This window comes from Eulemur rufifrons, chromosome 17 (assembly GCF_041146395.1).
Source record: "Eulemur rufifrons isolate Redbay chromosome 17, OSU_ERuf_1, whole genome shotgun sequence".
In the NCBI taxonomy this organism is placed as follows: Eukaryota; Metazoa; Chordata; class Mammalia; order Primates; family Lemuridae; genus Eulemur; species Eulemur rufifrons.
In genome coordinates, this window is record NC_090999.1 from 48,910,355 (window position 1) to 48,934,752 (window position 24,398).

Consider the following 24,398-nt stretch of genomic DNA (forward strand, 5'->3'; position numbering starts at 1 on the left):
GCTGCTTCAGTAGAATCCTGATTGTTATGTGGAGAACTTAAAAGTATTAAGGTTGCTGTCTGATGAGGGTAAGCCACAGTCTTTAAAAACGTGCCTGTCATTCAGTTAGGTGCTCAATCAACATTTGACAACTGATTTAGCTCAGTGAGATGACAAGCAAAAACAGACATTAAAAAACCTAACCAACTGCAGGCTAATGTCATCAAAGGCTAGATCACTTTCCCTTGTGCACGGAATTTCAGACACCTTTCAGACTATGAGAGGGTGAAGTTCGAATGGTGTTGTGCGTGGTATCGTACACAGTTCCACATTGACTCCATTTATCGGAGGCCCTCTCATTCCCATTAGGATTTTACTATAATCATGTGATTGTGAGATTTCTGTCCATAAATAACTTTTCTGAAGACAAAGTGATCCACTCTCTCTGTTGTTCTTCAAGCTTTTCTGCCAAGCATTTAAGCAAGATAGGGTCCACCTTAGAATCAAATTTATTAGCAAACCAATGTCCATCTTTTATAAGCCACCTCAATTCCGCAGCTCCGTAAATACACACACTTCGAAGGTGAGAGCCAGTACACCCGGGGTAGAGAAAGCCTTCATAATAATTCCATTTGACAAGGCGGGTCTTACTCTGTAGATCGGACACATCCTGGGCTGATCTGGAAATTCCCCCAGGTACTCCTGGAACCCTAATTAAGGTAGCCCAAAAGTGCTCATCAGGAGAGTATGTATCTTCAGACCAGGCAAAAAAGTCTTTAATGAGGGAGTTGTTGAAAATATATTTAACGAATGCTTGACTTAACACAAAATAGGCACTGCCAACAAATACCTCAATGTTATGAGGGGGTGCTTCCTTGGAGATGTTTGTCCTGATCGGTAGCTTCATATATTCATAAGGCATCTGTCGGAGTTCGTGGTGATAAGTGAATCTTTCCATTTTAGTGTTAGGGGGTTTCACAGTCTCTAACATATTAGCTCCATTGAGTTTCTTCAACTCTGACACTAATTCAAAATTTGACTTTAGGGGAAAATCTTGCCCACACAGGTTGATAACATATTTCCACTGAACTGAAGACTTAAGAAGGTCTGACAAGCAATTTAAATCAGCTTGGAGTCTGGAAATGTGGGCATATTCCACAGCCTCTAATTTGGAAGCAATGAAAATATTGGAGAAGCACTTAGCTAAATTGTTCATGGCAACTTTGAAGGTACCAGGTGACTTGCGGTCATAATGGATGCAGTAAATATTGTGTGGGTTGTATATAGCATGGATAAGCCTTTCGACCATAATTGCGTCTTTGTGGACAACCAAAGAATAGGCTATTGGGAAGCTTTTCTCCTCTCTCGAAACAAGCTTTTGAGGGTACCTTCTTAGAGTCTGATAAATCTCACAATCACTGGTCATTGCCACGACATCATCATCCTCCAAGTCGATGATGTCCCTTCTTCTTATTTCCAGACTCTTGCCAATCTCCAGAGGCTCCTGTTCATAGATACCAGAACAGTTAACTTCATACCTGACTTCATCCTTAACGTGAGTGTATTTGTTTCTTACGAACGGCGAGGTACTTAAGGAGTACTCAACCAAGTAAATGTCTCTTTGAGGGAAGAGGAGTCTTCTCACATTTAGAAGCTTCAACAAGGAGAACAGCCATAGGGTTAAAAACAGGATGAAAACTTTCTGCTGTAGGGGGTATTTAAAACAACATTTGAATATCTTCATTCTGTAAGAGGAGAAAGAAATAATTCAATTGAAATGTTAAGACAAAACCTGTTTCTCCAAAATGTACTGGGTGCCTACCATAGGCCAGGCAGAATGCCGGACCCAAGGATGACTAAAACAGTTTTTGCCCTTGAAAGAATCCAGAAATAAGGAAATGGAAATGTGATATTCTGTGTTAACGATACCTAATTTTGAGAGATACTGATTACCAAATAGACAGGAAGATAATGTAAACTCCTAAAATACAAATACTATGTGTCTCATATTATCTGCATTTCTGCCTAGCATATTTGAGGAGGGGTTTCTCTGGTTTGGGCAGAGGTCTGGAGAAGTAGATATCATCAAGAGGTCCTCAGAGATGCAAACGGCTCACCTGAGACCAAAATAAACTTCCATCTTGATTCTACTCTCAGCTCTTGCTTAGACCCAGGTCTTAAGTCAGTCAAGGAAAGCCCAGGGAACCCACCTTCAGAAATAAGAGCAGTGAGCAGACACTCAAAGGAGCTATGGTGGGTATTAGAGATTGTAAAATGTTGTATAGATTACAAAAGTTGGATAAACCTGCACATATTCCCTTAGTTTTTATATACAAAAGTCCCCATTTCCTCACAGGAATTACCAATTTAGCCCCTAGAATGAAAAGGGCCTGACTCTCACTGACAGTGGTAGGTGGGGTGTAAGAGCTCCCTTGGGGCAGCAATTGGGCAACATCTGTCAGTTTTAAATGTCCTCACCCCAAAGATCTCATGGGTGAGCAAAGACATGCACAAAGAGGTCCCCTGCAGTGTTTTACATTCATGCTAAAGACAGAAAACATCCCAAACATGCTTCAACAGGGCATTGATTAAATTACATCCATATTATGTGAAAAAACCTGAGACCAATCTGCATGTGCCAGTGGGGAACAATCTCTAAGATATACTGCCACCTAGAAATAAGCAGAATGCACAACTGTGTATCGTATGCTTCGATGGGTGTATACTTGCAGAGAGCACATGTCAGCAAACTTTTTCTTAAAGGACCAGATAGTAAATACATTTGGCTCTGCAGTCCATATTGTCTCTGTCACAACTACTCAACTCTGCTGTTGTAGTGGGAAAGCAGCCACAGATGATATGCAAAGGAGTGGGTGCAGCTGTGTTCCAATAAAACTTTATTTACAAAAACAGGCGGCTGGCTGGATTTGGCCCACAGCTGTAGCATTTCCAAAAGGATACGGTATACACGCAACACTGGTAACAGGAGTCGTTTTGCAGGGTGGGGTGGGAGAAGACTGAGGATTGGGGCCTGGGTAGGTAGAGGGACTTACTTACCACTGAATATCTTTCAGTATCATTTGAATTTTTAAAAAAATGATTATATCCCTTTTTCAGATAAAAACAGGCTGAGCAGGGGGAGGGCATAGACGTGCTCAGTGGGAGCAGCAGGAAAAGAGGCCCACGAAGTTCTAGCTCAAGGTCAGAATAAGGAAGGGCTGGCAGAGCTTCTAGGGCAGCTGCAGGCGGTTCAAACTCTGAGAACTGATGCTGTCTGAGCAGCCCATGTGCAGTTTCCTAACACATCTCAGTAAATCTTAAATGAAGACACAATCATTGTATCCAATTTCATTCAAAAGAATTACCAAGAAATTGGAACCCAATTTAATTTTGTAGATTTCTTCTATACAGATCAACTGGCAAAGCTCTCTCCTGGGAATGGCATCCAACCTTCCTCATTCACTTCCACTTCAAATGCTCTCCGTTAAAGAACGGCACCTTCTTGACCATGAACTGTTCTGCAGAATCCTGCCCTCCTCCCCGGCCAGATCTCCATCCCTCCTCGTGGGCTGCCCCAGGGTCCTGTCCTCAGCTCGCTGCTCTTCTCGTGCACTCATGCACACTCACCTCACTCTCTGGATTCCACCTTCCACGCTGACACCTTTCCATATTTCTACAACCTTCTCCCCAGCTCTCACCCCTTGCCCAAGCTTCAGGGCTGAACCGCCAGGTGCTTGATGGACGTCCCCACCTGGACTCCTTGCAGGCACTCAACAGCCACGAGTCCAAACCTGAACTCGACACCCTCCCCTCACCTGAACATCCTGTTTCAATACATGGTGTCACCATCCGTTCATGACTCACCCTTGAAACTCGAGAGTTACCCAACTCTTCCATTTCCCGCACACCCACAATAACAGGTCACCTCATAAATATGCCTCAAACCCGTTCCCCTTCTCCATCGCTACTGCCAGACCAAGACAGCATCACTGTTCAATCAGCACCCAGGTGAGGGGACTCCTGGTCGGGCTCCTGGCCCTTGGTCCCTTGTCAGGTCTCAGCTTTCTGCTCCTCCAAAGCACACTGAATAGGGTCCCATCCACTCAGGCGTAAGGCCAAGGTTCCTGTCCGTGATTATAAAGCTGTGGAAAACTGTCCCCATGCACAAGGTGACACACTGCCACTCCAGAAGCCTGAGCACATGTATAGAATTAGGCTTGTGACAAAATAAGACACACAAGACTAATCAATCCCAAACAGATTTTTATATATGTGTGTGTGCAGTCCTAATTCTTGATACTTAGGCACAAATAGGAAGCAGCTTCCATAAATGGCTAGAATTAGAATGGGTCTTACCCAAAGTAAATTTTTGCTTTTTCTTTTCTCACTTTATTGGTCCATGGAATCTCCAATTAGTATCAAGTAACAGTTCCCCCTGACACTACGGTGGTAAAATGAAAAGACCTCACATTCTAGAGGTTTACAAAGTCTCCCAGAGTTGTCATTTCATTTATAATGTATCATTTAACTATTATACTCACGTTTCTTATAAAGACAAAGGTCAGCTCCCTGCCCTGTCGCCCATTTCCGGGGCTGCCTCTGCACCCTCACATCCCTGTCCTTCCTGACGCCAGCCTGGGGCCCGGAGTCTGAGCTGGGCTGGGAGGCCATGGCTGCCTGCCCAGAGAGTGAAGGTCACAGGGCACCCAGGGAAGGGAGAGGCAGGAGGCACACTGTGAGAAGTCCTTTGGGAATTGGCCTTGGGTCCCCATGTGTGAGCTTCGCCAGCCAGGGACAAGAGAGGATTTCAAAGGAAGGAGGGGAGGGCAGTGGGACTGCCCAGGCACCTCACTTTCTGATCCACCTTTAAGGGGTGAGTTTGTGCACCTTGGGGTCAGCTCCTTTGAAAGGAGCAGCTCTTCAAAACCACCCTGTCCAAAGTCAAAACAGAGCCCCTTCACCTGCTTACCATGGCCAGAAATTCCTTTAACTGAAAAGCATTCCTTTCCCCAAGTTAGAAGTAAAAAGGGGTAAGGTGCAAAGCCATTTGCTGTGAGTTTCTGTCAAATCCTAAAAGGGGCTGTTGGCCTCTACCCCGCCGCGGTGGGCACTAATCAAGAGGGCAGAGCCGGCAGGAGGCTAGAGAAGACCACAGGTCCCCAACCTGGGCTCTGCGTTGGCTTTCCTCCAGAAAGAGCCTCTGTGTGACACCCTCGGGCCCCTCCCAGCTCCGTAGGGAACACCCCAGAGAGCAGCACAGCCCCAGGGGCTGAGATTGCAGGGGGCGAGGTGGGCTGTCCACTGTAGCACCGCCTCCCTTTCCTGCCACCTGCAGAATTCCCCGAGGCCCTGGGCTTGGAGGGGTGGGGACCAGCTCCTGAGACCTGGCCAGGTCTGACCAGAGTCGGCAGGGCTAAGGCTGCCCATCATGCTGGCCACATGGTTCTTGGAGACCAGGCTAGCAGTGCCACCTTCACTTTCCCTCTTAAAGGCTTGCCGGCAGGAAGCAGGCAGGTGTTTTGCTGCCAGGAAGTAGTCTTACAAATACGTTACAAATAATTTCCCAGCCGTGGGAGAAGGGTATTTCCCCTCCCACCTGCCCAGGCAGACAAGGAAGTCCGACCTGTTGTGGAGTTTATTGCCACATAGGTACAAGTTCCTAGTGGTGATGATGATAGAACTGAAAAAGAAAACAATAGAAAGGTTTGGTGGCTATAGCTCAGGTGAAATAGGTCTGTCATTATTTGGTAAAAACCTACTTCTCACTAAAATCCCAACAGGGATGTTGAATAAACCATTTTCCCCAAACCACATTCTTTTCCCAACTCTGCCAGGCATGGTAAGAGCCTTCAAGGAAGCAGCAGGAGCACAAAGCTACACCCCAGCTAAGTGGGCATAATTGCATTCAGGGCTAAATGGCTACAGCCATTAGCAGCTCTTCAACTAACTCTTCTTACCTCAGCAATTTTAAAACTCAGGACTGTCAAGGAAGTACAGATGCTTCCTTTCCCAGGGAGGGAAGGGGAATGGTAAATCAAGAATGGGAGGAAGGAGACCGGGGAGGAAAGTACTGAGTACGGTTTAGATTATAGACCAAGAATTGCACACCTGCAGTTTTCCCAGTAACTCACACGGCTTGTGGGGCTCTGGAGAGAGAGGAAAGAAAATGGCTGGGCTGCAGAATGCCGCAGAACTGGGCTCGAGTCCCTGGAGAAGCACTTAGTAGCTATAAGACTTTGATCAAACAATTCAACCTCTCTTGAGGCCAGTTTTCTTGTCTCAAAAATCAGGAAAGCTCCTCCCCAGCTGCTGGGAGGATTGAGGTGCTCAGCCCACCTTAGATGCCTTTCTTTTCCCATGCCCCAGCTTGCCTGACTCCAATTTTGGGGGCTCATTTTTTTTTTTTTTTTTTTTAGGAGACGAATCCATGAGACAACCCCATGCAAACAATGTTAAGGAGATGACTGCCCTTCACTCTCTGACCAGGTAGGAGCTGGCAATGTCATACGGAAGGACAAAGCTGCTGAGAGCTGAGACCTTGCTTGGTGGCTGAGCAGGAAAAGAGGAAACCACACGCAGTCCTGCGTGGACAGGCATTCAGCTCAGGATGGCCGATTTAACACCTGGACCCAGGCTCCACGTTTCTGTGTCCCCATAGGCAAAACGACTTGATGTTAGTGATAGGAACTGCCTGGAAGGGATGGTGAGGGTTAAATGAGGCAATGCATGCAAATGCTCCAGCACAGCTCAGCTCAGCGCCATGGCTGCCGGGTAGATGCCAGGCCGTGGCTTCCCCACCTCACCCGCAAGCCGCCCTGCTGCTACTACTCATTGATGGAAAGCATTTCTTTGAAGACCTACCCAGACCTATGACTTATTGTCCTATTTTTCAATCTACCTCCTATTTCTCCCAAAAGTTTCTACATAAATTTAATATTTTAGAATTAGTGCCTGAATGCCTCCATGTAATGTTCTTTATTACTTTAATGTCATTATTAATGTAGAATCACTCAACAAAGAGCTGTCACTTGGGGCACTGTTCTAAGTACTCTGTATGAAATAACTCAGCCCCCTCAACAGATCAGTGAGGTAGGTACTACTGTTATTTCTTTTTTACAAGAAAGGAAACTGAGGCACCATAAGGCAATTAAGAAATTGCCTGAGGTTATAGACCTAGAAAGTGCTTTAATCAGAACTTGAACCCAGAGAGTCTCACTCCAGACTCGCACTCCTAACCCTCCATGCAATACTGTCTCTTGGAATATGAAGGAAAAATTCTCCGCATTTCCCACAACAGTTTTAGTCCTTGACTAACTTTTCTCATTACTAATGTCATATGTCTTATTTAACTGTCCTAAAGCAGGAACAGAAATGAACTTCAGGCCGGGTGTGGTGGCTCACGCCTGTAATCCTAGCACTCTGGGAGGCCGAGGCGGGTGGATCGCTCGAGGTCAGGAGTTCGAGACCAGCCTGAGCAAGAGTGAGATCCCGTCTCTACTAAAAATAGAAAGAAATTATCTGGCCACCTAAAATATATATAGAAAAAAAAAAAAATAAGCCGGGCATGGTGGCGCATGCCTGTAGTCCCAGCTACTCGGGAGGCTGAGGCAGTAGGATTGCTTAAGCCCAGGAGTTTGAGGTTGCTGTGAGCTAGGCTGACGCCATGGCACTCACTCTAGCCCAGGCAACAAAGCGACACTATGTCTCAAAAAAAAAAAAAAAAAAAAAAAAAAAAAGAAATGAACTTCAGACCATTGAAGTGAAGTCTTGAGACTTTCTGCCTGGTTAAGGGATATTTACATGTTAGAATAAGCCCGGAGTTGTTGCTGGGTGATGGATCGCCTGCCACCCCTGCAGTCACAGGCTGGGGCCAATCAATGAGCTAATGAGGAGCTCAGACAATCTCCAGGTGATGGGATCGATTAAAGGAAAAGAAACCAGTTCATCCTAAGGGATTCTGCATCAGTTACTCTTGTCTCGCATCCTGTCACTGATGACTTACTGATTAATTTGTTCTTACAGTTATCCGTGACACAATTTGGGCTCTCTGAGAATTACTAATTATTTTAGAGAACTTTCTGGGTGAACTCTGTCTTCATGTGGAGAGACTATTCCTTCTTTGGGCCATTAAAGTTCTTAAACTTTGTATTATATTTCAGTTTGAAAAATAGGATATGAAGAGTTTATTTAGAAATGTCAAGATTTTGTTTCTTTCTAAGGTCTTACAAAGAAGAATCATCACTTAAGAACACTAATATAAAGACGAACTTACTAAAAAAAAAATCCTGATCAAGTTGAATAAGCTCAGGTTTTTCCACTACAGCTCCCTGATTTCAAGAAAGTCATTGATTCTCTCCTTGATGACTTGCTCATTGCCAAACCCTGAGTGTGTTTTGGAGTCAGACCATTGGGTGGGAGGATGACGCAGCCAGATGCATTTCCTCGACACCCCCACAGTACCCCAAGAGTCATACAAAGAATCAGCAACACAAGTTTTTTGGCAGATAACCTTACATTCTCATTGTTCTAGAAGGAAGACTGCAAAAGCAAATAATTATCTGACTTGAGCAGGTAAACACAGTACTCAAAACACAAGAAGAGTGTGACTGGGTCACCAATACCATACAAATTGAGGACAAATAGTCCTCAAATAATAAGAAGGTAGAGTCTCTGAAAGGAAAAGGAAAAGATTTTTCCATTCTCTGTTTATAAAAGTAAACACTTCCATTAAAAAAAAAAATCAAAAAGTCAGAAAAGTCTAAAGAAGAAAATAAAGTTCACCAGTGACCGGCACCTGGCAATAACATTCTGTGGACAGTGTGTCTGTCCTTCCAGACTGTTTTCAATCAACACACTTTTTTTCGTTTGTTTTTTAACAGTCTTACTATCCAGGCACTGTCTTACCCGTGTCTTTCATTTCACAGTCTACGGTGAACAAGTCCTATCCTAAACCGGTTCTATAAATTGTTAGAAAATAAACTGTCCCTAACAGAGGTAAATATACTTTTCTTTAGGAAAAAACATTTAATAGAGTTTACTTTTCTAGGCCTTCTCCACCAATGTTTAATTAATAAATAAACCCATAATTCCTGAAGAAGCCTAAAAGCAAAATCCTAAAACTGAAAAGGACTTTAAAGGCGATTGAGCCCCAAATCCTCCTTTTCTAAGTGTGGCTAACCACCATGTAACCCCATTTCATTCCTGGGATGCTGGGAACTCATTTCCCCCATTGCATATGTGTCTTAGTTCATTCCGGCTGTTATAAAAGACTAGGTAATTTATAAAGAACAGAAATTTATTTCTCACAGTTCTGGAGGCTAGGAAGTTCAAGATCAGGGCACAGATTTGGTGTCTGGGAAAGGCTTGCTGTCTGCTTCCAAGATGGTGCCTTGTTGATGTGTCTTCACATGGTAGAAGGCAGAAGTGCAAAAGGTGGGGAGGGGTGAGCTCCCCCAATCTCTTTTACAAGGTCACTAATTCTATTTGTGAGGGCTCTATCCTCATGACTTAATCACATCCTAAAGGCCCCACTTCTTAATACTACCACACTGGCGATTAAGTTTTAACACATGAATTTTGGTGGGACACTTTCAGACCACAGCAATATGCATTCACCCAACTGCTCCCCCCTCAAAGAACTGGACAGAGGAGAGATGCCCGGCTCCCCACGGTCAGGCCCCTCATGGTGGCATTCAGTCTAGCCTGGCTCCACCGAGACTGCTATGGCCAAAGTCAACAAAAGTCTTCATTTTGCCAGAGTCAGTAGACACATCCCTGTTCCTTCCTAATGATCTATGCTGCGTGGTAGTACTATTTGCATTACCTTATTCATTCTGTTCAATAAATATGAGGTAGGTACTATCATTATCCTTGTTTTTCAGATTGAGAAACTGAGTCACAGAGGATAAGTAGCTTACCTTAGTTCACATAGCTAGTATATTAGAGAAGCCAGGATTTTCGAGTCTGGTCCAATTTCAGAGGCTACACTATTAACCACAACTTGAGACTGCCTCTCCAATCTCTTGGCAGTAGTAGAACCCTGTTGGTTTTACATCCAAAATGTATTTCAGATCCACCCACCTCTTTCCACTCCATGGGAACCACTCTAATCCAAGCTAGTGTCAAGTCTTGCCTAAATATGAAATAACCTAACCGGCTCCCCTTGCATTCCTCTCATCCATTCTCCGTACTGTAGCCAAAATGATTTTTTAAACATATAAATCAGATTACTCCCCCTCCCTATACTTAAAGCCCTTCACTGGGATTTCACTTTATGTAGGATAAAATAAGAAATCCTTTCCATGGCCATAAAGGCCCAGACGGTTCTTATGCCTGCTTTACTCTTCTCCCTTTTTATTTCTCATTAAGCTCTAAGCAACGCTAGCCTTCTAAAAGAACATCACAGTCTCCTCCTTGCCTCAGGACCTTTGCACTTGCTGTTGTCTAGACTCTGGCCTGACCACCCCCTCAAGTTTTAGGACAAATATTCTTTCTTCAGGTCCTCTCTGATAACATTTCCCAAATCTCTCCTGTATCACACTCCTTGTTTTCTGCTGAGCACTTGCCACAAGCAGTAGTTATTTTGTTTATTTGTTTATTATCTGCCTTCAGACAGAAATGGAAGGTCCTGGAAAGCCTTGTTCACTACTCTACCCCCAGCACCAAAGACACCTGTACCTGGCACAGGATGTTGCTCAATGGGACAAAGTCAGAAGAAATGAGTTCTAGCCTGGGTTCTGCCATCAAAAACTCAGGTAACCCTCCCTAGCAAGTCACTTAATCTTGGGCAAGTCTTTATTTCCCATGTGTTAACTTGCGTAGTGGGTTTTCTATCCCCAGTGCAACTGTGAAGGTCCTATGTTGTACGCATGGGAAAGAGCTACAGGGGAAAAAGACAACTTTGCTATGCAAATGTCAGGTACTAGGACCTCCACAAGAGGAATGATTTCTTGGGAAAACTGGGAAAGAGTCAATATGTTAGTTTTATTTTTCTAAAACAGTACATTCATTATTCCCTTCATTGTGACATTCTAATTATTAGTTGTCATTATTTAACAACATTCTTTTTGTTAATACGTAGAGCATAAATTGTTCCTGAAGTTTTGTAATTATGTAGACATACACCTGTTGTGGATTTTGAGAGGTAGGAAGCTAGTTACTCTAGTCAAGTTTTAGAGTTTTTCCCCCCAGTATGCTCAATATGTTTTTTGAAAGATAAATAGTCAAATACAGCCTGACCAAGAGTGAGACCCTGTCTCTACAAAAAAAGGCATACACGTATAGTCCCAGCTACTCAGGAGGCTGAGGCAGGAGGATTGCCTGAGCCCAGGAGTTTGAGGTTGCCGTGAGTTATGATGACACCACTGCACTCAGGCCCAGGTGACAGAGTGAGACCCTGTTTCAAATAAAAAAGGGCAAAGAATTACTTTTAAAGGTATCCAAGAACACATGCAGAGTGTTCCTTGCAGAGTTACAATCAGCTGAACAGTGTCTGTAACTCTGTGTGTTGCAAAAGCTATACACTTTCCCTGTAAGTTCAATATCTTTTAGGGGCAATTCTTCCCTAGGTATTGCAAAACTACAATGACTCATTCTTGCATCTCTGTTTGGCAAAGTCATCTCTAAGGACCATGTAACAAACAAAGCAGCACTGAGGATTCTGCAGCAATGTGAATACACTAAACATACCCCAAACAGAACCTTTGCCAATGCTGTCGCTCAGATCATGCTGCAAGTAAAACTCTCTGCTCAGTGAACTGGGATGCCCCTCATCCAAAGGGGCTTTATTTGAGGCCCCTGTAGAACACATCACAATTAATAGTTTTTTTTCTAGGCAGTTTACGTCAGTTTACAAGTACAAATGTCACCACCTTCCTTAAATAAAGGACTACTTTATCTGTAAGATTTTGAGACTAAAGACCTAAATGAAAACACTAAATGAGCATCAAAACCACTCCCTCAACCACCTCTTTAGATTATAATTCTTCCAGCTAATAAGTTCACTGGAGCCTCTTATGTTTGGGGAGAAACAGGGAAACTATTTTAAGTTCACGTGGGAAATGAGCAACCCACACCAGGATGTATTTACAAAGTGATGGTCCCTCAAGGTCCCTGGAAATCTGGGCTGTAGCAATGTAGCAAAAAAAGTACAGGATTCAGCCTGCTTTTTATGGTTATATCAACTACAAGATAGTGACTTGATTCTGGGCTTGAAATTCATCTGATCCACAGAGCAAACATTAAAAGCTGATCATGTGTGTATGTAGTATGGCTAAGGAGTCTTTAGCAGGAAGTCTAAAGGGCCAGAAATGATGAAAACAAATGAAATGTTTTTGTTCTGTAACAATTCTGGCCCTTACCATGGAGCAAAACATTAAGAGTTTTTCTCCATAGAAAATTAAAAAAAGAAAAATAAGAAGTGTGAATTTCAAAAATACCTATGCCCTCAAATTTTAGTTTGATGAAAACACCTTACATGAAATGCTTGCCCTTTTTTAGATATAAAGATTACAAAAAGGGGTAATTAATGTATTAGATCTTTGCTGCTCAAGCTTTATCAAACAAAGAGTTTTCATTCCATCTTGGGTTCCCCTTTCCTTCTCTGCCCTTCTCACTTAGCTGGACACAACATAAGACCCAAACATATTTTATGTTTCATGCTCGAAATTAAAAATGTGGGTTCAGAATATTTTGGCTTCTTTTTCTATAAAGTTAAAAAACTAAACTGAAAAACATTTATGTCTATTTTTGAAAATATATATTTATCGCACTCGAGAGAAAATAACTTTCCCTACCCAAGGCCTACCTGGTATGATTTTTTCCCTTCAGAAATTTCTGGAAGCATTTTTCTTGATATTATATGGCTAACTCCATATTTTATACTGGCCAAAATTAATTCCTCAAAGGTTCTGTGGCCAGCTGAAGAGGCGTGGGTAACTGACTTCTATGTGAGCCTTTAAAGTAAAATCTCTAATGCCCATAGAAGCCACATCACAGAGGCAGCATGGGAGTAAACAGATGTGAATCAAGGGTACTGACGTCAGAAATGGCTTGAGGCCAGGCCACACTTTTCATGAATGGATGAGACACCCTCAGTTTTACATCATCAGAAGAGCTTGTTTGTTTTCTGGGTTCTGCCAATATGGTGGAGAGCTCAGCCAGAGACTTTCATGTGCTTCTGCACTTCCGCTGAATAACTCCAGCCCAGAAACTCTGGCGTGACTTCACCATTTAACTAAAGATCTGTGTTTCTTGGTTTAAAATGTACATATTGCCCTCAGATGCTGTATGTATACAGACACAATAAAATGAAGACCCAGAATTTCAAAATTAAGTTAAGGAGGTGGAAGAAATAAAAATCTGCTGTGCTTAGGGAAATTCTGCCATAATAGGAATTTAAAAAGCAGAGAGCTTATCCTACTAAAAATCATCTAGAAATGCCTCCAGGAAGCTCTCCGGCTGGCAGCTCCTGCAAGGAGACACCCTTGCAATAGTTATAATTAAGATAACAGGTCTCAACATGTAGGCTTTATTTCAGGTTAATAAAAAAGTAAAATGATTATTTAGCTTACTAAATGTTGCAAACTTATAAACCAACTATATTCAAAGTGAAAGTAAATTCCAGACTCTTCAAATTTTCTAACAGATTATGATGTTAAGACAGTGTGGTCTGATACCAGAATAGACAAGAGATCAGTTAGATGAAATTCAGGAACAGACCCGTAGGTAAGGATTTTATATATGGCTCTGGTAGACAGCCAGTTGCCTCCCAACATCCATCCTTTTTCCTTTCCTAAGAGAACCCCTATGTTGTTGGTGGCAGAAACATGTCTCTCTGAAAGACTTTTCCCCCAACTTCCATTGTAGAGGAGCAGCCAATGGGATATAATGTGGGCTATCTGGGAAAGTTTTTTAAAGGAGCTCAATTCAGGTACGAGGTACGCCATTTTGTTCTTTCTTCTCCCCTCCTTCCACTTTTTTGCCTGGCAGTCCAACATGATGGCTAGAGTTGTAGCAGCCATCTTGGAACCATGAGGAACAGACTAAGAGACTATCAGAGACCTCAGCCTCAAATCCTCAAGACAACTGAATCACCAGCAGCAAGCACCCACTTTGAATTCTTGCTATATGAGAAACATAAGTCCTCATATGTTTAAGCAACTTGCCCTTTGAAAGATGACCATAGGAAGAGGAAATGCTTAACAAATGCACACATACACACATCTAAGAGCAAAATTAAATTTAAACCAGATTAAAGTGGCTATTTGTACAACAGTACAATCCTATATATAGCTAAGTGCAAAATTATGTGTCTCAAATGATGCTGAACTTCTCATCCATCTATACTTAGAGGCAGATGGAGGCTCTAGGTAAACATCTGAAGGAAAGCAGATGCCAAGATTTACCAAATTAACTCCAATGTTGGCAAAAACTATGCAGTCTGCTCACCATGCTTCAGTTAAGCACTATTCAGCTTATGGCAAACCTCTGTGTATGGTTTCTAGTCACAGGCAGGGGATAGGCCACATAATCTCTTAAGGTCACCTTGCAGATGAGCTGTCTTGAGAGCTTATTATGTAACAGGGGACTCTGGAGCCAGCTTTCCAAGAAAAAGATATGAATACCATGTATTTATTAATATGGATATCAACTTGAAACATGGTGAGTAGTTGGGAGCCACTCCCTGAATGTCCCCTCTTCCCTCCCCTTGCTACTTGACTCTATTCCTCTTGTCGGTGTCCCACACTTGACCCCTTCCATCTCACCCTCCTGTCTACCTTTGCATCATATAGGTTTGTAATTTAAAGCCAATGGTTCTGAATTTAAGTCTGAAGTCTGCCACTAAGAAGATGTCATTAATCTAGTTAGCCTTCTGACTGACTCCTCATCTGTGAAAGAGGAACAAGGGCACTGACTCACATGGCTACTATGATGACTAAATGAGCTAATGCACTGGGCACACTCCGGTGGGAAAAACAGACTAGCACACGGTTGGATGATGATCAGGGGTCAGCAGCATCTAAAGCAGCTGAGGGCCGTTGACTGGCCAGGGGCAGTTATGCAAACAAAACCTGGGCTTCATCCTCAATGTGCCACCCCCACTCCTGCACCTGGAAACCGTCTCCAACAGGCAGCAGCCACCGATTTCCATCGGGCAGGCTGGTGCTGAAGCCACATCAAAGGCTTCCATACTTCCCACGGTCAAGGGGGCATCAGACGCAGGCACACTGTACTATTGTCTGTTTGTTTGTTTTTTGAGAGAGAGTCTCTCTCTGTTGCCCAGGCTAGAGTGCCATGGCATCATCATAGCTCATAGCAACCTCAAACTCCTGGGCTCAAGCAATCCTCCTGCCTCAGCCTCCCAACTAGCTGGGACTATAGGCACGTGCTACCATGCCCGGCTAATTTTTTCTATTTTTAATAGGGACGAGATCTTGCTTTTGCTCAGGCTGGTCTCAAACTCCTGAGCTCAAGTGATCCTCCCACCTTGGCCTCCCAGAGTGCTGGAATTACAGGCGTAAGCCACCATGCCGGCCACATTGCACTATTTTTACAACTCTTCTGTAGGTTTGAAATTTTTCAAAATAAAAAATTGAGTTTTTTTTTTTTTTTTTTTTTAAAGAGAGAATCATAGGGATAATGAGGAGACACCAGGATTAAAACCCTTTCAAAGTTCCCATATTAGGATTCAAACAACACAATTTTTGTAGCACAATTTTAAGTATCTTTTTAAGTCTAGTGTCATTGCTGTCTTCTTTCTATAATCTATACCTTCCAAGTATTATCTGGTTTACTTCTTTGTTATAAAAATAACTTTCCTTTTATTGTTCCATATTTAGGAATTAGTTGATGATCATAAATTTTTTTTTCTATTATGGTGGTAAAAGATACATAACATAACATTTACCAATTTCCCCATTTTTAAGCATACAGTTGAGTGGCACTAAGTATGTTCACATCGTTGTGCAAACATCACCAGCATCCACTCATAGAACATCTTCATCTTTCCTGAGAGTCTGCACCCATTACACACTAAGTCCTCATTCTCCCCTGCCTCGAGGCTCTCATTGTCCTTTCTGTCTCTATGAATTTGACTACTCTAGGATCTGTATAACAGGAACCACACAATATTTGTCTAATATTTGACTGGCTTATTTCACTTACCATGTCTTCAAGGTTCATCCATGTTGTAGTGAATGTCAAAATGCCCTTCCTTTTTAAGGCTGAATAATGTTCCATTGTATGCGTATATCACCTTTTGTGCATACATTCATCTGTCAGTGGACACTTGGGTTGCTTCCCCCCTTTTGGCTACTGTGAATAATGCTGCTATGAACATGGGGTGCAAATATCTGTTCGGGTCCTTGCCTGCACTTCTTTTGAGTATATACCATGCACATACATACCTTATGTGTACCTTATATTCTTACATATCCTACTTCTACAACCCTTTAACTGGTTGCCCACCCACCCAGCAAATATTTGCTGTGTGCCTACCATATGCTAGGGCGGCCCTCTCTGGGAAGATACAACTAGAAATTATATTGCCTGGAGGAATACAGAGAGAAATAAATAGTGAGGTCTTAGGTGACTTGATAACATAATCCAAGAAATCCCAGTTATTTTGTTACATTTGAATTTTTTTTAGTATATAGAGACAATTTTCCAGAAAAGACAAGTCACTAGCTAGCATTTTGAAATGTTTCTTTTATTTGGGGATTTTCTTGCCATGATGTTCATCTGAGTTCCTTTGTTCTCAGGATCTCTTCTCCAGTTCCACATCCCTTCCTTCAGCTCCACAATCATTCCATTAGTATTTTTTTCACGTCCTAGTCTTTGCACCTTAATTTGTGTCTACGTTATGTATCATTCCATTCTCTCTCTCTCGATCCTCTGCCACTCCATCCCTCTGAACTGGCCAGCGTGAGAGGACAGAAGGATGGCTACTGGAAGGGCTACAGGAAGAGGGACCCTGGTGGGAGAGGATGGCTGAGCAGAGCGAGCCTCTCCTTGTTCCACTGGAGTGGAGTGTGGGGGTGTGGAGAAAGGACACACAGTGCAAATACTCCAAATATGCTGCAGTGACGCAGAGGAACAGGAGAAGGAAGAGAAAAAGGAAGCATGGAGAGCACAGGAACTACGCTAGGTGGTGTTCTTCCTGGTGCTGGGCAGAACTCTCCACCTGCCGTCTTGGTTGAACGAGCTGCCCTGTTGTGGACTGTCTGGATCTTGTAGATGATGGGGAGAAATGCCAGGGCTTGCAGCCCTTTGGGAACAAGTCCAACCTACCCAAAAGCAGATGAGCTGAGTGGACAAGCTTGGGGACAGCCCAAGGGGACGACCTCACCTTTTGCCCCTTAACTAGATTAGGAAACCCCCTAGAAAACCAACAGAGAGAGTGAAAAGCAATAAAAGAGCTAGAAGCACAGAGTATTCATGGGGAAGGAGTTAAGCATATGCACCCCAAAATATGCCACTCTGGCATATTGACTATTTTGAGTTAAAGGACCTTGAAAAATTATAGGTACAAGATCACTCTGACCTTCATGCTGCTTCTTAAAAAGCAGGAGATGAAATTCTTATGTGAAATGAGAAAGTATCATTCTTATCAAGGACAGAAAGTTGAGGCTGAGGGAAATTCGCACAAAATGTTACACTAACCCATGTCTTCCTAGCCACTTCTCCACCCAGTTAACTACCCTAGCCCAAGCCCCTTCGCCCTGTCACATTTTCAAAATTTCCTCCTTTTTGTCCAATTCAATACATAAGCATTCAACTCTAACTGCATCTCTGGGTCTTCGTTTCCTCATGAGGGCTCCCCTGTCATGTAAAACTTACCTTACATAAATTTGTATGTTCTCCTATTGATGTTTCTCATGTCAATTTAATTCTCAGGTTCAACTGAAACACTGTAAGAGGGTAAAGGAAAATTTTGCCTCCTCTACAATGCAGATGTATTTGTGATTGCAGGCTTGGATTTTACTGAGATTTTGAAGTTGGTTTAAGGCTGGAATTTCAAGGCAGAGTGGGGGTTGGGGGAGGCTTGACTAGGATTGGATAAAGATCACTACACAGCAGTTTAGGATTCCAGGTACTTTTTCGTGCTCTAGCAACCACAGACAGCTAAAAGCATTCTTGCCATAAAGTTGTTCTGCTTTTTGCTTTTTATAATAAAAATACCTTTGTGCAATGATATTAATTGTACTCCTTTAAGCATCATGTGTGAGCACAATTTTACATTTTTTTAAAAAAATTAAAGAACCTGAGTCTCCTGCCTAAATCTAGACTTTAGCACAAAACTCTCGAGTTCTAGAGCTTGGGGGAAGAGGGGAAAGCCAATAAGGCACAAGTTTTGCTTCCTATTATTTTGAAATTTCTGAATTCATCTTAATCCGACTATAAATAAGCTGAAACTTACCTTTGTATCACCTTCAAAAATAACCCCAAACTGATGGTATAAGCAATAGAGAGAGAGGGAAGCAATCGTCACAGTGACTGACGATAAGCTATAGATGGCTGTACTGGGATAGACACTGAGGATGCAGATCTAGAACTCAGGCCCTATAAAGAGAAACCATGTGAGACAGGACTTTAGAATAACAGTCACTCAAAGGCAAATACTGATTGGACTGATGACAATTATTCTTCTGATGTTAGCCCTACAAGGATTGCGAAAGATGCCAACTTTTTGAGCCTCATTACCTGTAAGAAAGGCCTTCAACACACATGCTTGCATTATTATTAATTCCTCAGTCAGGACATCAGAGCCAAATTGGAAGAGGACACAAAGGTGAGACTCAGTTTGTATGAAAGATGACAGAAATAGGTCCCAAATAGATTTGGAGAGAACTAGGACCCAAACAGATTTCTTGGATCTAGTAAGATGAAATTTAACTGAGATAAATACAAAACTAAGACTTAGGTCCAAACAATTAACTGCACTCTTTAATGGAGAAATGTGGTTAATGGAGAAATGTGGTTAATGGAGAAATGTGGTTTCACAGGAGCATCTGTAGAGAATAGTTCAGTGTTTTGGCTGACTGCATGTTTGGTATGAGTCACAGTTTGTTTGGTATAAGGGTGCCAAAAGCAAAAAAAGGCAGCAAAACAAAAACCAACGTGGTCCTGGACAGCATGAGAACCACAGAGCTATAGAGTGCTAAAGCTGAGGGGGATCTTAGAAGGCATCTTCCAGCAGTTGAGATCTTGGGACCAAGGAAGGGACCAGCCCACCTTGCTCCGCTCTGTCCTGAGCAGGCACTCTTGACAAATGGGCTTGTCTGGCTACAACCCTCCACTGGGATAGGAAGCAATGAAAGTTAAGTAACACAGTGAGAAGCTAGTGACCACAGGAGGAAAATGGGAAGGTTAACGCTGCTGAAAAAGTAAAAATTCAAAGGAGGGATGAAAGCTGGCTCCTAACATTTAAAGGACTTATTATATTATAACACAAATTGCTGGGCCCTCTCCAGAAGTTCTCATTCAGCTGCTCTGAGTGGTCTCAGAATGTGCATTTCTAACAAGTTCCCAGCTGATGCTGATGCAACTGGTCCAGGGACCACACTTTGAGAACCACTGTTCTAAGTTACAAAATTATACTTTGTTTTTTAGTACTCTTTAGTTCTAAGATTTTACTACAAATGGCCTGTTTCTCAGTAAGTCCAAATTAGGGAAAATTTATTGGTTTTGAAGTCTCATATATTTGTATTTAAGATTATGTTCTTTCCAAAACTTCATATTGCTTAGCATAAACTCAATCTTTACTTTCTGACCCTTAACACTTCCTACTAGTTTAGCTTCATAAAGCAGACTTCTGTTGTTGCTTCTGCTTCATTTTCTGGCATTTTATATAACAGACAATTTTCCTTTGGTCTTCTTCCACTTTTCCTGTATTTTTCTATTATATTCAGCAGATCAAGCTTCATAACATACGAAGCTGTGAGCTGCTTTTATCAAATGACATCTGGCTCCCCACGTCTTCTAAAATAGTAAATACTGATCCAATCTTTTTCCCAAAAGCCCACACTGAGCCCACCATTCCCATGGACCAAATAGGAATGAAACAGCTGCATTCAATTCCTGATTAATTTTATTTTCTATTACATACTTGAAGTTTCAGTCTTTGGATCCCACTAGGAAAATTACCAGCATATGGGAATGCATATAAATGACATGTAAAGCAATGCAAATTAATACAAAACATATATCTATAAATTTCTTGGGAAAAGTCTATAAGCCTCAATGTTGATGTTACCTGCTTTGCTTCACTACACACTGGCAAGCAGTGACTGGATCCTTTTATTACAGTTATTTTCAAACGGCACCCAGCACCTGACACTTGTTGGCATGCTAAGTGGAAGGTGCCCATGCCTATGTGTCAGGCAAATGGGATCCTGGCCTTAACTTTGCCACTCTTTGGCTCCATGGCCTTGGATAGATTCTTGAAATTCTCTGGGTCTTAGATTCTACAACTGGAAGTGATAGAAATGGCATCGTCATAATGAAACCACCAGTACTAAGGCTTACTGAGCACTCGCTATGAGCCAGGCATAATGCACACGTGATGCATACATGGTGCATGCACGATGTACACATGCAATCCTCACAACATCCCACAAGGAGGTGCTATAGCGCATGTACCCCTTAGGTGTGGTACTCTTTCAGAGACCAGGAAACCAAGATAGAAAGGTCAGGAGGCTTGTTGTGCCAGGTCTTAAGCAAGAGAGTGACAGAGCCAGAACCAGGGGCTCAGCAGTCTCAGTGCTCTTAGCCACGCTGCAGCTCTGTTGCGTGATCACCATCTATGTTTCTCCTAAACATTATATTTGAATGATCTATGAAGTGAATCATGCACAGTCATATATGCTTCAAAATATTGTTTCTGTAAGATGTTGACAGTTTATGTTATATGAGTTTGATATCAAAATACCATCACAACCAGATTGTTTTCTACCTAATAACCCAAGGGGAAGGGTGTTCTACTTCTCTTCCAACTTGCTCCCTCCCAGTCATATTTAAATATGTCTAAAGCTCCCTCATCTTAAAACAGCCATCCTTGTACCCTATCTCCCACTCTGAGAGCAGCTTCCAGTCCTCAGCTACCATGCCCTTCCCCTCTCATGCACCCCAGGCTTCAAACCCCACCCTAATACAGATGACGACCAGCTTTGGAGAGTCGGCCAGGGCTTTGCTCTCGACAGCCACTTGGGAAGCATTTCCAGTTGGGAGCCTTGAAAGCTGTCCAGACTCAACAAAAGCAAACTTGTCTTTCCTCCTGAAACCTGCTCCTCCTCCAATGTTCCCTGTCTGTAAATAGCAGCACCCAAACTTGGAGTCACGCTGCACTCTCACACCCTACACAAAGCTAGTCTCCAAGTCGCTTCAGAGTCGGCCTTGAATCCACCCGTGTGTCATCCCTACTGCCACTACTGCAGCCTCAACCGCCAGGCCTCTAGTACCCTCCGAACCAGCCCATCTGCCTTAGGGCTCCTCAAATCCATTCTCCATACAGCAGCTGGAGTTTTGTTTCATTTTGAATCCACATCTCATCTGGATACTTTCAGGTGTGAAACTGGCCTGAAGATCCACTCCACACAATGGCCCCATGGCCTGGCATCACCACCCCCTGGTACCTGCTGAGGTCTTTGGTGCCATTTTCCACTCTCCCTTCAGCTCGTACTGGATCTGTCCTTTCTGCCAACCCTTCCAGCTCAGCTCTCCTCCGGTCTCAGCACACTCTATTCCCTGGGATTGTAGTACTCCCCTTTCCTACCCCCTGCTCCTTGGGCCCACCTTCAACCTCCCCAAGAAGACCTCTGGCCTCCAGCCCAGATGTGCTGAGCTGTAGCACACCTGTGCCTCACAGCAGCCAGTGCTCAACCCACGTGGATTGATAAATTCACTTTTCAACCTTGCATTGCTCAACTGTACTATCTTACTGCTTTCTTCCTGCCTCCTACCCTGAGAAGGAAATCCTCCGAAGCTGTTTCAGTTTTACTCCCAGTATACGGTGCTATGATAAGCCCCAGGTCACCAGGTCATGCTCTTAACACCAGTAGCTCCTTAAGGGCGAGGCAGGAACAGCACTGTCAGGTACAGACTCTACCTGCCCTCTCCCCTCCTCCCTTCCTGGAAATGAGTTCAGTTTGGTAAGTACCTATAGTAAGACCTGCTTATCCTGAAGGTACTTAAATGGGTGCCATCAAGTGCCAACCCTGACTTATCGCCCAATTGTGCCATTCTCCTGCACCTATCTCTGTGCAGGAGATGTGACTTTTAGCCACATAACCATAAACCCTGCCCCCCCACCCAAGGAAAGAGTACAAACCTTCCCTCCCCACCCCACCAAGGAAACTCTCCTTTTAATGTTGAGGGGGTGGGGAGGAATTCAGTGCCACTCAACCAGATTCTTTGGCTATTATTTCTCTCCTGATACAAGAAAGAGATAATTCAACAACGTCTGAATTGGTCATTTCTTCCACAGAATTGGATCCTTGGAAAATACAACATAGGCACTGCTCTCTGTAATGATTCAATTTTAAAGATTTTGCTTCCTCAAGACACTATCAACAAAAGCTGTCAAAACAGACTGTTAGTTTCTAGAATGTCTTACGCTGATAGATGGTTTAATAACGGGCATATTTTATGCAAGTAAGATTAAAAAGGGTGACTTCTATATCTACCGAACCACACGAGACATTTAAATGAGTTAGTATTATTCCCAACTCCATCAATCTTCTGGTTTGTTGCTCTTCAACTTGAAAGACAAGAAAAAGGAATTTAGAAAGTGCCCAGGGGCTAATTTGCCCAGCAAGTGGACAACACAGACGTTTCCCAGGCTACATGACTCTGAAAACCTCCCCATCCCTAAAGCTTAGCTCTTAAATTACAAAACACTACCACTGGCACCATTTGCCTAAAGACGATGAACGGACTCCCGAGTCCAGATCTCTTGGCTCGGATCCCCGAGGCTCCCTGCCGGCTGGGGGAGGTGCCGCCCCCTCGCAGGGGAACCATCCCGGCCCACTCTGCGACACGAAAACTTGACCTTAACAAGCGCTGAATCTTGTCACTGGGAAGGGCGCGGCCTGGGAGGGGCGGCCGGCACTTTCTGATCCCCAAAGAACTACTGAGACCCCCTCCCAATTGCCCTAAGAAGCCACAGGAGCAGGCCCCTCTCGTCCCCTCGTCCCTCTCCCGAAGCCCAGGGACGGGGGCTCTGGCAGCGTCGCCCGGCCCCGAGGGACCAGGGATGCAGGAAAGCTGCGGGTGGCTCCGAAAGGCGGGCGTCGGGGTCCCTGGGCGCCCCTCACCAGTGCGGGCGGATCCGGGTGGCGCTCGGGCCCGAGGGGCCAAGACAGCGGGGTCCTCCTCCTCGCGGCAAGGGCGCGTTCGGGAGCCGCGTTCTCACCACTCGGAGAGAGTCCCGGGAAACCCTGGTGCAGACGCGCCCGCGACTCCGGCCTCGCCGCTCGGTTCTGCCGGCGCCTGGGCCGCGCCCGGCATCTCCCAGGATACGCGCGGCGCCCTCAGCCCGCCGCCCTCTCCCGGGGTTGGCCTCGGCGAACTTTGCGGCGGCTGCGGCCGGGAGCCCCGAAGTTGCGGCGTCCGCTAGGCGCACACGGGGGCTGCCCACCCGGTCTGCGACTCGGTGTCCGCCCACGGGTCACCCACTGGCTACCGGCGCGGAGGCGGCCAGGGCTCAGCCTAGGATCCCGACGAGCCCCCCGTCCCCACCCCCGTCCCCGAGAGGGACGCAGCGCCGAAGTTTTCTCCGGCGGGAAAGTGAAAGTCCCGAGGAGGAGAGGGTCGGGGCGCCCCCGCCACCCTGCAGCTGAGACAAGGGACCCGCGCCGGTCACCGCTGGACACCCCCAACCCTGGGCGTTCCTCGCCTGCCAGCGTGGCCAAGTTGACTTACGAAAGGGAGCGGGGCAGCCCCGAACGCGGGGTCCCCGCGGCTGCAGAGGTCACCCCGGCGGGGGTTGCGGGCTGCGCTCCGGCCTCCCAGCCCCTCGGCGGCGGCGGCGGCCACTCGCTCCCGCCCTTCTCCTCCGTCGCCCTGCTAGGCAGTTGCTCTCCCTCGGCCCGGGGTGGGAAAGCGCCGAGCGGCCCCCGTGACGTGTGGAGAAAGGAGGAGCGCCGCCGCCGCGTTCCCGCAGAGGGAGCTCCCCGCCCTGCACTCCCGGGTCCCCGCGCAGTGCTTGGGACAAAGTTCCGAGGCGCGCCTGGCGCGCTCCGCTCCGGCCAGCGCTCACCCCGCTCGAGCCGATGCCCGTGACTCTCCGCCACTGCCCCGAGTGTCATCCAGGTTCGGTGCCCTCTCACATTAAACAGACAAGAAATCCGAAGTCGAGAGAGCTAGGTGACTTGCCCAAAGTCGCTAAGAGATCGGTGACAAAGCAGACTCACATCTGCGAC

The 24,398-nt window shown here is 44.7% G+C and overlaps 1 protein-coding gene across 1 annotated transcript; it reads right to left on the reverse strand.

Annotated features, from left to right (window-relative positions):
• Nucleotides 1-361: 361 nt before the first annotated feature.
• Nucleotides 362-24,398, reverse strand: GCNT4 (glucosaminyl (N-acetyl) transferase 4). Its single transcript, XM_069492231.1, has 2 exons — nt 24,390-24,398; nt 362-1,724 (listed from the first exon to the last, which is right to left on the reverse strand). Exon 2 carries the CDS (start codon nt 1,721-1,723, stop codon nt 362-364), a length of 1,362 nt encoding a protein of 453 aa, XP_069348332.1. The 5' UTR covers nt 1,724; nt 24,390-24,398.